The sequence below is a fragment of the Anthonomus grandis genome, chromosome 12 (genome assembly GCF_022605725.1).
Source record: "Anthonomus grandis grandis chromosome 12, icAntGran1.3, whole genome shotgun sequence".
Classification (NCBI taxonomy): Eukaryota; Metazoa; Arthropoda; class Insecta; order Coleoptera; family Curculionidae; genus Anthonomus; species Anthonomus grandis.
In genome coordinates, this window is record NC_065557.1 from 7,750,565 (window position 1) to 7,763,890 (window position 13,326).

The window sequence follows — 13,326 nt, forward strand, 5'->3', positions numbered from 1 at the left end:
AATAATGAGGTTTTTACCAATGTTCCTAAAAGATCTATTAATAATCCTATTTTTATGACAGATGTTAAGATTTTTGTTCAAAATTATATACCAATAAGTAATTTCAAATTTCTTAGCCAAAATCTTTAATTCAATCTTTGATAACAATAAAATCAATCAATTTCAGTCAGAATTTGCCTAACAGCAGCATAGCTTTTTATCAGATATATCGAAAATCTACTCGTATATTGACAATCAGTCAGTGACAACAGAGGCAATAAATAACAAACAGCAGCTTAATAATAACTTGACAGCTTAGGTATGCTTGGATTTTTGAAGCATGCTATGCAGTTAATAGAGTCTTATCTTACAAATAGGGTTAATCTTATAAAGTATTTGGATTATCTGAGGTATCTCAAGACAGTAACCTAAAACCTCCTTAATTTATAATTTTAATTTTATAATCTGCATAAGGTTGTAACTTACTAATTATATCTCATGTTTATTATTGATTTTAAGATAGATAAAAAGTATTCTGTAACAGCCTTTGTTATAAATGAAAGCTACATCAGTGCATACTATAATATTGCTCATGAAGAACTTGTCAGAAAATTTGATTGCAAGAACAATGAAAAAATGTCAACTCCAAAATAGCGTTAAAGCATGCGTTCAAATACCCCCGATTAAACACCAACCCTTAAATTATATAATCGCAAACGTATGACTGTAGCGTAAACTAGAGATCGTCCCAAACGATCAAGCAATAACAATAAGCCATAACAACAACAATAAGGGTACAATAGATTAGGCAATACGGACCGCACGTTTTCCAAACACAAACACATGCCCTTTTAGTTTCTGTGCCGGATATTTCGTATTAGGGTTAATGCTGCGGCTTTTGGCTTTCAAAATTGATCATTTCCTATGGCGGTTTTTGAGCGAAAAATTCGAAGAACTACAAAGAGAATGCAAAATTTTAGTCAGAGTTACGCAATATTATAGTTCCCTTCGAATTTGGGATGCACTGTACATATCTGAGAACTAAATACTACATATCCTGACAGCAGTTAATTTTTTCATAATAGACCTTCGTTCTTACTTCCGGTAAGTCCTGATAATGCCGTAAAACCCAAAAATTGCTCTGCTAAGACACTAATAAACAATTTTTTACTACTTTGCATACCCCTAGTTTTTAAATATTTCTTCGACTAACAGTCACTTCCCGATTATAAATAAATGGTTTTAAGATAAAATTTATTGCTATATAACGCGAATACCGAAAAAAAAAAATTTTAAATGACCTTAAACTGTCCTGTTCACTCATGGATTCTCCACGTGTCGCTAATATACCATTTGAAAATTTAGATTGCAAATAGTCATCCTTGAAGATAACCAATTTCCAGTTCAATTTCCTTTCGCGCCAAATCGACGGTCATTTTCTGCCCCGGGAACGAATATCACTATCCGAAAAATATTGATACTTATAAAAGTTCGCCGATTTAGGTAAATAGGTTATGTAAATCAAGGAGGATTTCGGTATTTTTCGGCATAAAATGATGGGTTTTTCAAAATATGGAATTTGTTTTTATGTTGTTTTATTTTCATAAAAAATATAAAGCATTTATAGTTTTTACTAATGAGAAAAAAATACTTACTCAGTAACTTCAAGTTGATCAGCAACTTCTACAGAACCCAATTTGTAATAAATTTTATGAAGCAGTTGATGGCCTTGGCCTCCGGTGCCTCTGCCGTCAATTTGTGCAATTATGAAGTCCTTGTTACCTTCAAAATGTTTTGTTTTTTAAAAATGCATAGGAGAGACATCGGTGATATATTTAAAAAAAAGGCTCGGGAAATTAATGACAACATTTTTATTAAACATGAAATTATCATTAATAATTATTAAAAATAAACGAGGTTGAGTTGTTGGCTTCTGATAGCTTAAGTTTAGGACCAACTCTTGCTAAATATTTATCTAAATGTTCAAAGAAAAGTTAATGAATATTACAGTTTCAAAAATACCCCGCAAATTCTTTGCTTACTTTATTCGATAATTTCTTATCACTATCACTTTAGAGAATAATGATTAAATTTAATAAATGGAATTTCAGTTTTGTATAAAATTATTTTAAACCATTCTGAACGAGATCCAATTTGCGAATATCCTTTATATACATGCCAGGTAAATTTTGTTTTTGAGTGGTAAAATACACATTCATTAACATGCAACAAAAATTCGTAAGCAAAGCATTAAGTTAGAGAAAGAACATCAATGCTTTATCGATTTTCGCATGTCTCGGTCACTTCTATTGAAATCGGTCTATAAAGTCGGTAGTGAGAAGTTAAAGAAACACACACTTGTTATTGCAAGTTACTACATTGATTTCCGCACCCAAGACCTATGTGAGACAATGATCATCAAATTTAATTGTAAGATTCGTGACCCTTATCCCTCTAAATAATAATCGGATATTAAGTGAATTTATTAGAGAATCTTTTTTTCAAAATTCACCTAATAACTGCCCTTTAAAATAACATTTTAGTATTATCTTTCTTAAAGCATTGTGATAAAATAACAAAACCGTCAAGAAATCGAATAGAAATTATATTCAAATTTGAAATCAATGATAGTAGGTAATCCCGTTCTACTGTACCAGAGCCACATTAAAAACACATTTTATTCAAATATTCATGGCTTTGCTATATTTGGAATAATAGTGAGGTTTTCGGCTCAGCTGACCTTTAAAATCGTACTTTAAATAGAGTTTGGGTATATTTGTCCGAAAAGTCAAGATGAAAAATATATATAAATAATAATTTATTGTATTTGTAAGATTTGTTATCTTTATCATTCTAAAGAATAACAAAATTAGTCAGATAACATAGAATCACCTATAAAATACACCGTTAATTATTATTTAGTTCAATACATACATACCATTTTAATTTTTTTTGCTACCCTAACTTTAGCAAATAAATGACCAATTAATGGAGGGGGTCTCAACAACAAAATGCAAATAGAGGTAACGTAGCATTTTTGTTTTCCATAAATAGATTAATCATGATGTTGAAGCTTTTATCGCACTCTCGAAGATAAATGGGGAAAAAAGATTAAATAGAAACTATCTAAGGCAATTTAAGTTCCAATTATGATTTTTATAGTTCTGGAAATATTGAGGAAAAAGTTAAATTTTACATTTTCGAAAATACCCTGTAATTTCCTTATTTAATTTATTCGAAAATTTATTATCATCATTATTTTATAAAATATTGATACTAAAAGAATATAGTTTTGGATTTCAAGCTAATTATCCTATCGTCTGCTAACATTTTAAACCGTACTGAATAAGATACAACAAGAATTCATAGGCAAAGCTTAAGTTAAAGAAAGAACGACAATGATTTATCAATTTTCTGATGCCGCACATGTACCTGCTTCTAAAAAGTTTTTATTATATCGGGCTGTGCAGTCAGTACTGAGGAGTAAAAGAAACAAGATTGGTTTCCTTTTAACTTGTGATTTCCATTTCTTATTGCAAATTATTACAATGATTTCCGCCCCTAAGACCTTCGTTGGCCGAACTAATGATCATTATGTTTAATTGTAAGATTTATTACGCTAATCCCTCTAAATAATAAGGGATTTAATTATTATCTGAATGTACTAGATTCCGTTTTTTTTTCGAAATTCTCCAAAGCATTGCCTTTTAAAATAATATTTTAACATTATGAAATAAACGAACCGTCAAAAAATCAAAGAAAAATAATATTTAAATTTAAATTCAATGATAGTAGGTTATCCCTATTCCATCAAACGCATTAAAAATAAATTCTATTAAAATATTTATAATTTTGCTATATTTGAAATAATAAGCCTCTCTAGTCCGCTCAGCTGACCCTTAAAACTACACTTAAAATAGCATTTGGGTTTCTCTAGAAAGTGGAAAAAAGTTGTTGTAAGATTCATAATCTTTATCCGTCTAAAGAATAACAAGACCAGTCAGATAACCTAATTACCTATAACCAACATCTTTAACTATTATTTAGTTCAATATATAGCAAATAAATAAAATTGTACCTGCCAGATAAGTATTCCAATCGACCCTCCACCTTTCAGTAACTAATTGGCTCCCTGGGCCTCCGTACACCTGCACAACCATGGGATACCTCGTTATTTCGTCTTCTCGTAACCCCGGAGGTAAATGTAACCTAATTTAATAATACAAATTTTAGTTATATAACACGTTTTTTAACGAGATATCTTTTACCTAACGTGCGCTTTGTACCCGCCCGATATCTGCACCGGGAAAGTTCTGATTTGTGGCATGGCCATTTTGACAACTTTCTCTCTTAATTTCGTATTGTTTTGTAGCCACATGAGTAATATTGGCTTTGGCATGGTGTTTCTGTATAAGCTGCTTGTGGGAATTCCCGGACCCAAGCATTCCAGAACGAAATACTGAGAGTTTGGGCTAGAATTTAAAAAAGACACTAGGGTAAAAGTATAAATATAGATTCTGTTGTACCTGAAGATGGCGTTATGATACAAACAAGGCAAATCTTGTTCTGATAAGGATTTTTGTTTTTGTCTTTTTCGCTTGCGTGGGGCGGGGGTGGTTATCACAGTATCCTCGTCTTCGTCTTCCCAATTACCTTAATTTTTTCGAAATATTATTTATTACTACTCATCTAGATACTTACCTTTTTTTCCTTTAAACATACTCTCATCTAACGTAATGTATGGTGGTGAAGTTGGTGGTGGTGTTTTTACACATGATATGCATACTGGAGGTGGTAGGGTAGCTCCTGTTCTAGGTGGGACTGATGTAACTCTGTAAAGGTGTAGCTCACCTGGTTTATCTTCTGGTACACCAAGAAAAAATCTAGAAATACAAGTTTTTTTTATTTACCATTGAAAACATATAATTTAAGACAGTTCGATTTACTGACCACTTAAAAGTTTTGTTAACTAACCCTGTTTAAAACATTACCATTTTCGGAGTAAATATATAAAAAAAAAACTGTGCTATAGCGTGCCAATAATTTACCCCTAGAGGAAACACTGACGATTTCCACGTAATTTCCATTTTAGCCCACTCACAAATTGACATGAAAATTATTTTCCATTTTCGGTCAGCGTGAATTTCCCTTGCATGAACTATAAAAACTATTATTAAAAATATTCGCTGCGAACGACTACATTTCAATCAAATGAGAATTAAACGGTTTGAGTTCCATTTGCGTTAAATTATCTTCTATATGTGTATACTTACATAACATCATTTGAATGATCCCACGTTAGTATACGTTGCACCTCGAATTTTCCATGGGTTAATGGGATTGTTCGTTTTTTGGGTATGTTTACTGATACTGCATGCCTGAAGGTACCCGAGGGCCCATCCCTAACTGGGGCTATGGTAATATAGTTACTACTATCTGTACCAAAGACTGGACTATCACCCATATCGACCCAACCTTGGCCATCACTCGTTATTCTTTGTGTCTAAAAAGAAATAGTTACTTAGGCACGAATTGAAAAAATTAAAACTTATTTAATTGGAAGAAATTTTAATAATAATATTGGAATAATATTTATTGGTGAATTCCTTATCTTCATTGCTCTAAATAATATCGTCCCGAGGTAAATCAATACACTTTAAACCTACGGAAATTGATGAGAGGGAATACGATTCCAGATTTCTACGAAGTTCTAAAAATTGCCCTTTAAGATAACATTTCAATATACAAGGAAATAGCGGAACTGTCAAGAAATCGAACAAACGTAAAGTTTAAATTTAAAGTCAATGGCAACATTGATTCTGCTGTACTGATCCAAAAAGACATTTCCATTATAATTTTATATTATGTTTGAAATAGTAGTGGTTTTCCTTTGAAAAGAAATTAAACTTGGATGCATATTATATTGGGTATATATTCTGGAAATTCGTATAGAAAAAGACACGTTTATTATTTCAAATACGTTTTATTACTTACAATACAATTATTTTTATAAAATTTGGTACACAACTTAAGAGTAACAAAAGGATTTTTTTAGGCTGAATTTGCCTTTTTAAATGCCCTAGTTAAATATTCTTAAAGAAAAAATGGTACGCTTTTGCTTTTTTAAAAAGGAAAATTATTTCTCAGATCCTCATTTAGTTTAAACAAAATTAAATTTCTGGCCTCTCTTTCTCCTGTAGATTTTATGTGAGTTTTTATAAGAATAAACAGGTTGCTTGCAGAAGAGTTGCACTACTTAATATTACTGGATAAGATATATCGTATTTTAAGACAGAAGGTCATAATTCACTATGAGAAACGATTGATTCATTGATGGATTTTATTCATTAGAAAAGTGCACAAAAACGGTTAAATATCTGAATGATTACTAAAATAATGAAATTGAAGCCAGCTAAAATGTGAAGAATTCTTGGATGTGTTGGAATCTTCAGCTCTCTTCAGGCTTAAATCATTTGTTAAAGACTGTAAGAAACAAAATGTAAATCATCTGTTATAAGGCTCAGGATGGAGTACTGTAATTTCATTGAAAGTTTCCATACTTCAAAGAAAGTTAAGAAAAATTCATCAAGGTGTTTTTCTCTCATAGATTTTGTCCTTAAGTAAGCTGTAAAGCGTAAATAGATTCTGAGGTACTGACATGAACCAGAATTCACGTAGAGATCCTGATTAATTTATGAAACATCACCTAGAATTAAAAGGTTAGTAAAGGCAAAAAGTTATCTTAGTTTTACATCTTGAATAGGTCTAAAGGGCTTGAGCTCGAAAACTCTGACTGGAACTGATATTCGTGAGAAAACTTAGGTTCGCTCTTAAAAATCTACGTTATAATAAGTGGATTCTGTCAATTGGAACTTCTGAGACGACCAGAAGTTTATTTAAGAATCTTAATAGATTTCTAGAGCCCCATCAAGAGATATAAGAAGTCAAAGAACTGGAAAATGTCAATCAGCCATAGTTATACGTTTGTAGATTAGGCGTAAGGGTGTTAGCTTATCTCATCTCATAGAATGTCTAAACTTCTTAAAATAAATTCTAACTAGAGCTGATACTATTATTATATCAGAGTAATCAGATGCCAAAAAACTTAAAAACTTGAACATGGTAATGAGTCAACTTGGTTTCAGGTCTTAAACTAGGTGTCAAGAGCTTAAAAGCTTGCATTGTACGAACAAAAGAAAAAGAGTCAAATTAACTCCAAACTGAAGGAGGATTTAAAAAATAATTTTTGTGTTTAGAAAAAGTAGCGGCGTACCATTTTTTTTATAAGAATATTCAGTTACCAATTTTGTACGGATTCTGCAAGGTACATCAAAATGCTGAAAATACACAGCTTTATTTTTCTTTTCCTTGATCTTAACATATTAATGCAGCGAGAGCCATAAATAAAGATAATTATAGATTGTTATTACATTCAAATCGTCGTGGTCTTCTTATAACCTCATCTCTATGGAGTCATAAGTCAAAACTGATGATTTTTGGTAAACACAAGAAAAGTGTTAAGTGTCTTATAACCAGAGGTTAAGGTGAAGACTCGTTACCATATAAGAAAATTACAAAAAGCTCAGGATTACCCATAAATAATTAATTAAAACATAATTTTTTATATTGTGCCCCAAGAAAATTGCATTTTCAGTAGAAATAAATTAAATTTATGATTTAGTTTTAATTTAATAAAATACAATTTTGATGCATAACTTAAATGGATCCACGTTTAGTATTTCAGTTTTTTTCTTTTACTGACTTTGGGAGCTTTATTTTATTATGATTTTCTTTAATGTTCGGTTTGAAATTAATGATCATTCTCAGACCAAATATTCCATTTTTTAACCCCTTTACCCCATTTTATTACTGGATGAAAAATTTTTAAAGTCTACTTGTCATAAGTATCCCTTCAAGTTATGCATAATTTTTTTTACAAAAAATTAACGTAAGATTTAATTTTCTATGGTAATTTCGATTACTGCATACAAAAAACTTCATTTATGGACAACTTTTTATATCTTCTGTAAGTACAAAGAAATAGGAAAACAAATTTATAATTTTTTAAATTTTTCTCGAATTTTATCTCTCTTACACTTTGGTAAGCGACACTTAGAAATCCTATTTTAGTTGTTACATTTTTCCTTGATCTTAGATAATACCCAAAATTAAAAAAAAAATTATAAATTTTCCCCTGTCACTCTAATTGTTAAAAAAATAAAATAAAATGGGTATCGCGTCCATTTAAGTTATGCATCAACAGTGAACTTAGGGATGTTTTTAGCTCGTTGTTAAGTAACAAAACATAACAAAGATTCTCCATTGCTGAGATAAAACTTGAAGTCTAGATACAACCTCTCGTTTTCCTACTGCATCTATAAAACCAAATTGTGTAGGTACTATTTGCTGTCTACAGATCCTGTAGATCCTTTCAAAAATTTCAGTAGATGGTTTAATAGACTTACTGTTCACACTTTTAAGTTTAATAAACCTTTTAAATTTATTAGTTTAAATCACACTTTAATCCAATAAACCTTCTATCACAAGAGTGATTTTTATCTTTGCATCCAAAAACATTACAATTTTCCACCAGTTGCAGTGCACATACTAAATCAATGCGTAAAATTAATATTAGAATTTATAATATTTTTTTGTCGCAACAAAGATGATAAATTTAAAATAATAAAAAATCGATAGCTTTTAGTGTACAAGTCTTTATATATATATTTATTCTATAAGGGTGAAAATTCATCACTGAACTTTTTAAATCGCTTCTAAAATAAATATTTTACCAGTTTTAAGCCCAGAAATAAAAAAAAATTAATTCTAGTCATCGATCTTTTTGATTCACCCCTGAGATAAATATTTGATCGCGTCCAAACCGACAAGGAAGCAAAAACATTTTTTAACGGTTTCCGTTCATCGAACCCTATAAATCACTATCGAAAAAATTATTTATCCCATAAGAGGGTGACAATATAAAACCGGAAGCGCAGATCATTGACCAAGTTTTTATAAACCTTTAATAAGAAATTATGAGATGAGAAGAGAAAATAAAAATTTTACCAACTTTGAAATTAGTTCAATGACTATTCAAAAAGTTAATAAATGAAAAAAAGCTGTAGAGTATAATAAAGTTAAATGCAAAATCAACTTGAGATATTATTAGCCTTTTCAAACAATAAAAATTATATGAATATTGAAACATTTTTAGAGAAGTTAAATCCATCAAAACTATTCGCTTTTTTGACACAAAAGAATAAATAAGCCTTCAATCGATTGGACTTAGGCCTTTGAACACGGCCAGACTATATATAAAAATTAATATCCCTTTAAAAATCAGTAAACATGAAATTCCCTAGAGAAAAGAACTAATGTGCCGTGAAATCTATTCTACAGTATAAACAACTGAGGCGAATCTTTATATGGTAAAGGATTGAGATGCCTTTCAAAAACTCCACATACATTTTTATGTTATGTTTTTCTTTATTAACTAAAATAATCCACAAAAGCACAATACATACATAAATAAAACTTTATAAATATTGTGAAACGAAGCCTCATTTCGTGTACAAACATTGTCGTTTTGGGACACCAATGGCATATACGTGTCGCAAATTAAATAGCCGAGAGCGTTGTGGTTTCTACTGACGTCAAATGTCATGTTTCCGTGTGTTATCACGGCCTGGATCCCAGGTTTAGTCTATCAACGATGGGGATAAGCGAAAAATAATTTACGAAAATGGGAATAACTAACTAGGAATTAAATTTAAAATATTGTTGTTGAAAACGGTAATGGGTTTTGTATTGGATAAATATTTTAACAATTTTTGTATTTTTAATGGGTCTTAGCTAATTCATTATAATAATTAGTTTGAAAAGTTTTATTTTTGCACTGTAGATTCCCAGAGAAGAACTTTGCTTTCGATGGATATTCCACTTCCTGGATATACTTACTAAAGCGAAAAAATTCTTGTCACTCTATTTCGTAAAAAATACATAATAAAATAAAATAGGCATCGTGCCCATTTAAATTATGCATCAATATTTAAGTAAGAGCTCTTTTTCTTCTAAATCTATATGAAGTAGACCATTTTTATAAAAGAAATATAGAAGAATTTCTAAAGGGCTTTTAAAGCAGCGTACATATATTAAATATGAACAATATAACAAGTCGAAAAAGAGGAAAAAGTATGTGACAATACCTAATTTTTCCCAAGAATCTTTACTAATTAGATATGATAATTTCCTAAAAAAGTAAATGATTTTGAAGCGACTTAGCATATAAAATACAAAACAAAATAAAAAAAACAAAAATTGAAGTTGAAATAGAGAGAGATAAAAACACATACAAATTTCAAAGGATCAGAAAATTGATTTGGTACATCTCAACTGCTTGGAATCAGTAAAATATTATTCGCCCAGGAACTTGAAATAGAGAGAGAAAAAGCTAAATGTCTTTGGTAAAATTTAAGAAAGCCCAGAATTTGTAAGATCTCATGCTGCAACTGATAAAGTATTTCTTCTCCTTAAAAGTAGTTAAACAAAAAATGGACATCTAAATAGCCTAAAAGATATCTTCATATCAGAGAGAGAAAAAGAGATTCAGAAATTATTCGGTCAACTTCCTGAAACAGGTATCTTCTTCCAGGCAGTTAAAACAGAAAGAGATCCAAACATAAACATTCCTGAAAAAAAATAATTTGATGGAAAATTTCAGGATCACAAAATTAGTTTCACAAGCCATTAACTGCCTGGAAGTAGTAAAATAACATTCTCGTCCAGGAACTTAAAGTTGAGAGAGAGAAAACACAATGGAGTCTTCTAAGAAATTTAGAAATGGCGATTCCATCAAAAGCCAATATGTAAGATAGTTCTTTTATCTCCTTCAAGCATATATATCAGGAAAAAACCTAATATGAGTATGAAAATAATTGTTTTTCCCATTGATAAACTTCAGAGAGGGTCATAAGAGTAATTTCATTAATTACATATAACTGACAAAATATTTATTTTCCTTCGCAGCAGTTAAATAAGAAAAAGATATAAGCTTTGCTGGGCCTCAAAGAAGCCTGATCTTTATAAAAGAGAGAAAGAAAATATTAAAAAAATTATTGTAGCAAATGCTTAAAATTGAAAACAAACTCAAAGTCACAGATAAAGAAGTTTATTAAGTTTATTACAAATACTTTGTTTTAAATCAGAGTATCATCAAATCTTAAAGTGAGGTTGTTGTGTAATTTAACTTAGTTGTTTAATTAATTTTTTTAACTTAATTTTATTTTTGCAAAAGATTATTATAACTTTATCCTATTTTATTGTGTACTTCTGTTAAACATGTAGTGTTTGTTTTTTACATTATTTTTAATAATTTGAGATTTTTAGACAGGTTTAACTTCAAAGTAAAGTGTTCTTATTAGGAGGTAGGGTCTGGAAGTTCATGTACTTGATTAGGCTTATGTTTGTGATTTTTTTATCTTACTTTTAGATTTAATAACACTCATACAGGGAGAAATACGTGTAATTAACTGGATATATCCCTTTATTAGTGACTTTGTGTTTTTATTTTGTGTTGCATTTTATATACGATATGTTTTAGTTTGATCTATAGTTATAAAAAATTCAAAACATATTTAATTTTTTCTTTCTTTTTATTTATTCTGTTACTGCTAAAATAATAAAAGTTCGTCCTTCTAATTCCAAAAAGAAACATTCTATTTAAAAAACATATTTAAATAAAATATGCATCGTAGCCATTTAAATTATGCACCAGGAAAGATTATTTAAAAGGAATATTTTAGTTATATAGGAATATAGAGCGCACTTAGGAAGAAATATTAAGGAAAACAAAAGTCATATTAATGAAAATAGTGAAATAGACAAAAAAGGTTAAAAGGGACTAGTTAGTTGCTTGTTGTGTTATAAGTAAGGCAAAATATGAAGGATAAAATAATATGGTAATTTTTTAATTAGAATACCCTTTTGAGTTTTTGTCTGAAGTAGAATTTTATTAAACTAAATGTATCACCTTATATATATTTTTGTATATATTTTTTCATTGTCATATTATCGATATCAATGAATTTTTTTTACACTTAAAAATTGCCTTTTAAGGGAATTTTTTAAAAATGTTTTACTAACAAAGCCAACACTATTAATTCATATAATTTAACTTAGTCTTTAAAAAAAATCCAAATTTTCATATAATTCCTTTTGATTTTAATATAATTGGGGATCATTTTTATAGTTTTGTCTGCATGGTCAAATGAGTTATGTCGGTTCACTAATACAAATCAACCACTATATTAAATTAAGTTATGCACGAATTTAGATATTTATTTTGTTATTTAAATTATTATTACTTTGTCAGGCAGTTGAGTTTATTTTTTATTCCTTTCAAATATTTTCATACAAAAGTGCTCAAAATTGCAATTTCAGTATAAAGCAATTCAATTTCAAAATTGGTTTTAGTTTAATGAAATTCAATTTTAGTGCATAACTTAAATGGGTCCAACGTCTCGTAGTTACGTAGTGACAGCTTTTTTATTTGCTGACTTTAGAAGCCTTGTTCCGTTATGATTTTCTTTGATATTAAGTTTAAAGTAAATTATGATTTCCAAAAAAAATATTTAATTTTATAACTCTTCTACCCCATTTTATTACTTCATTAGTAGCTAGGTAATTTTAACTGTCTACTCTTCATAAGTTTAAATCATGCATGATGCTAAAAAAGGTTATTGTACGTTTAATTCCACATGAATCATAGCTCTCTTATGAAATACAAATAAATCTTGGATATACTTAAGGTAAATGGACGTAAAATTAAATTTTCTTTGGTGATTTTTCTTACTACGAGGGACATCATTACTTGAAAACTTTTTATAATTTCCGTATGTGAAATGGATTGATCCTATTCAGAAATAAAAAAAGAATTCAAATTTTCTTATCGAATTTCATCTACCTATCACTGCGAATCCTAATAAAAATTTATTTATTTTTAAGTAATTTGATTCGCTAGAAACGACAAAGGTAAATTTTTTTCTAGCATCATAATTAAAAATATAAAATTAATAAAATCATGTTTGACTATCTTACCTTGACACTTGGGTCTAATGTAGCCTAAATATCCCAGAAATTAAAAAAAATATTTAATTCTTTGGCTCTTTTTTAATTCTCCTGTTACTGCTTAAAAAATAGAAGTACATACTTCTACATTCGAAAAACATTTTATATAAAATACGTAATTTAATAAAATGAGCATCGTCGCTATTTAAGTTATGCACTAAAATAATAGACCTAAAGTCAAAAGTCTCAAATATAATAATGGAAATAGTAAAATAGATAAGG

The 13,326-nt window shown here is 29.3% G+C and overlaps 2 protein-coding genes across 2 annotated transcripts in view; one reads left to right on the forward strand and one right to left on the reverse strand.

Annotated features, from left to right (window-relative positions):
* Nucleotides 1-13,326, forward strand: part of LOC126742708 (phenoloxidase-activating factor 3-like) — a 39,826-nt gene that overhangs the window by 25,542 nt on the left and 958 nt on the right. The gene's annotated exons all lie outside the window — the stretch shown is intronic.
* The window catches only part of LOC126742707 (dipeptidyl aminopeptidase-like protein 6), a 110,053-nt gene that overhangs the window by 15,485 nt on the left and 81,242 nt on the right, over nucleotides 1-13,326 (reverse strand). Inside the window, exons 11-16 of the mRNA XM_050449490.1 lie at nucleotides 5,253-5,482; nucleotides 4,681-4,862; nucleotides 4,506-4,632; nucleotides 4,248-4,451; nucleotides 4,058-4,188; nucleotides 1,635-1,761 (exon numbers count right to left, since the gene is read on the reverse strand). Coding sequence (XP_050305447.1) covers nucleotides 1,635-1,761; nucleotides 4,058-4,188; nucleotides 4,248-4,451; nucleotides 4,506-4,632; nucleotides 4,681-4,862; nucleotides 5,253-5,482 — 1,001 coding nt within the window. The remainder of the gene's footprint in view (nucleotides 1-1,634; nucleotides 1,762-4,057; nucleotides 4,189-4,247; nucleotides 4,452-4,505; nucleotides 4,633-4,680; nucleotides 4,863-5,252; nucleotides 5,483-13,326) is intronic.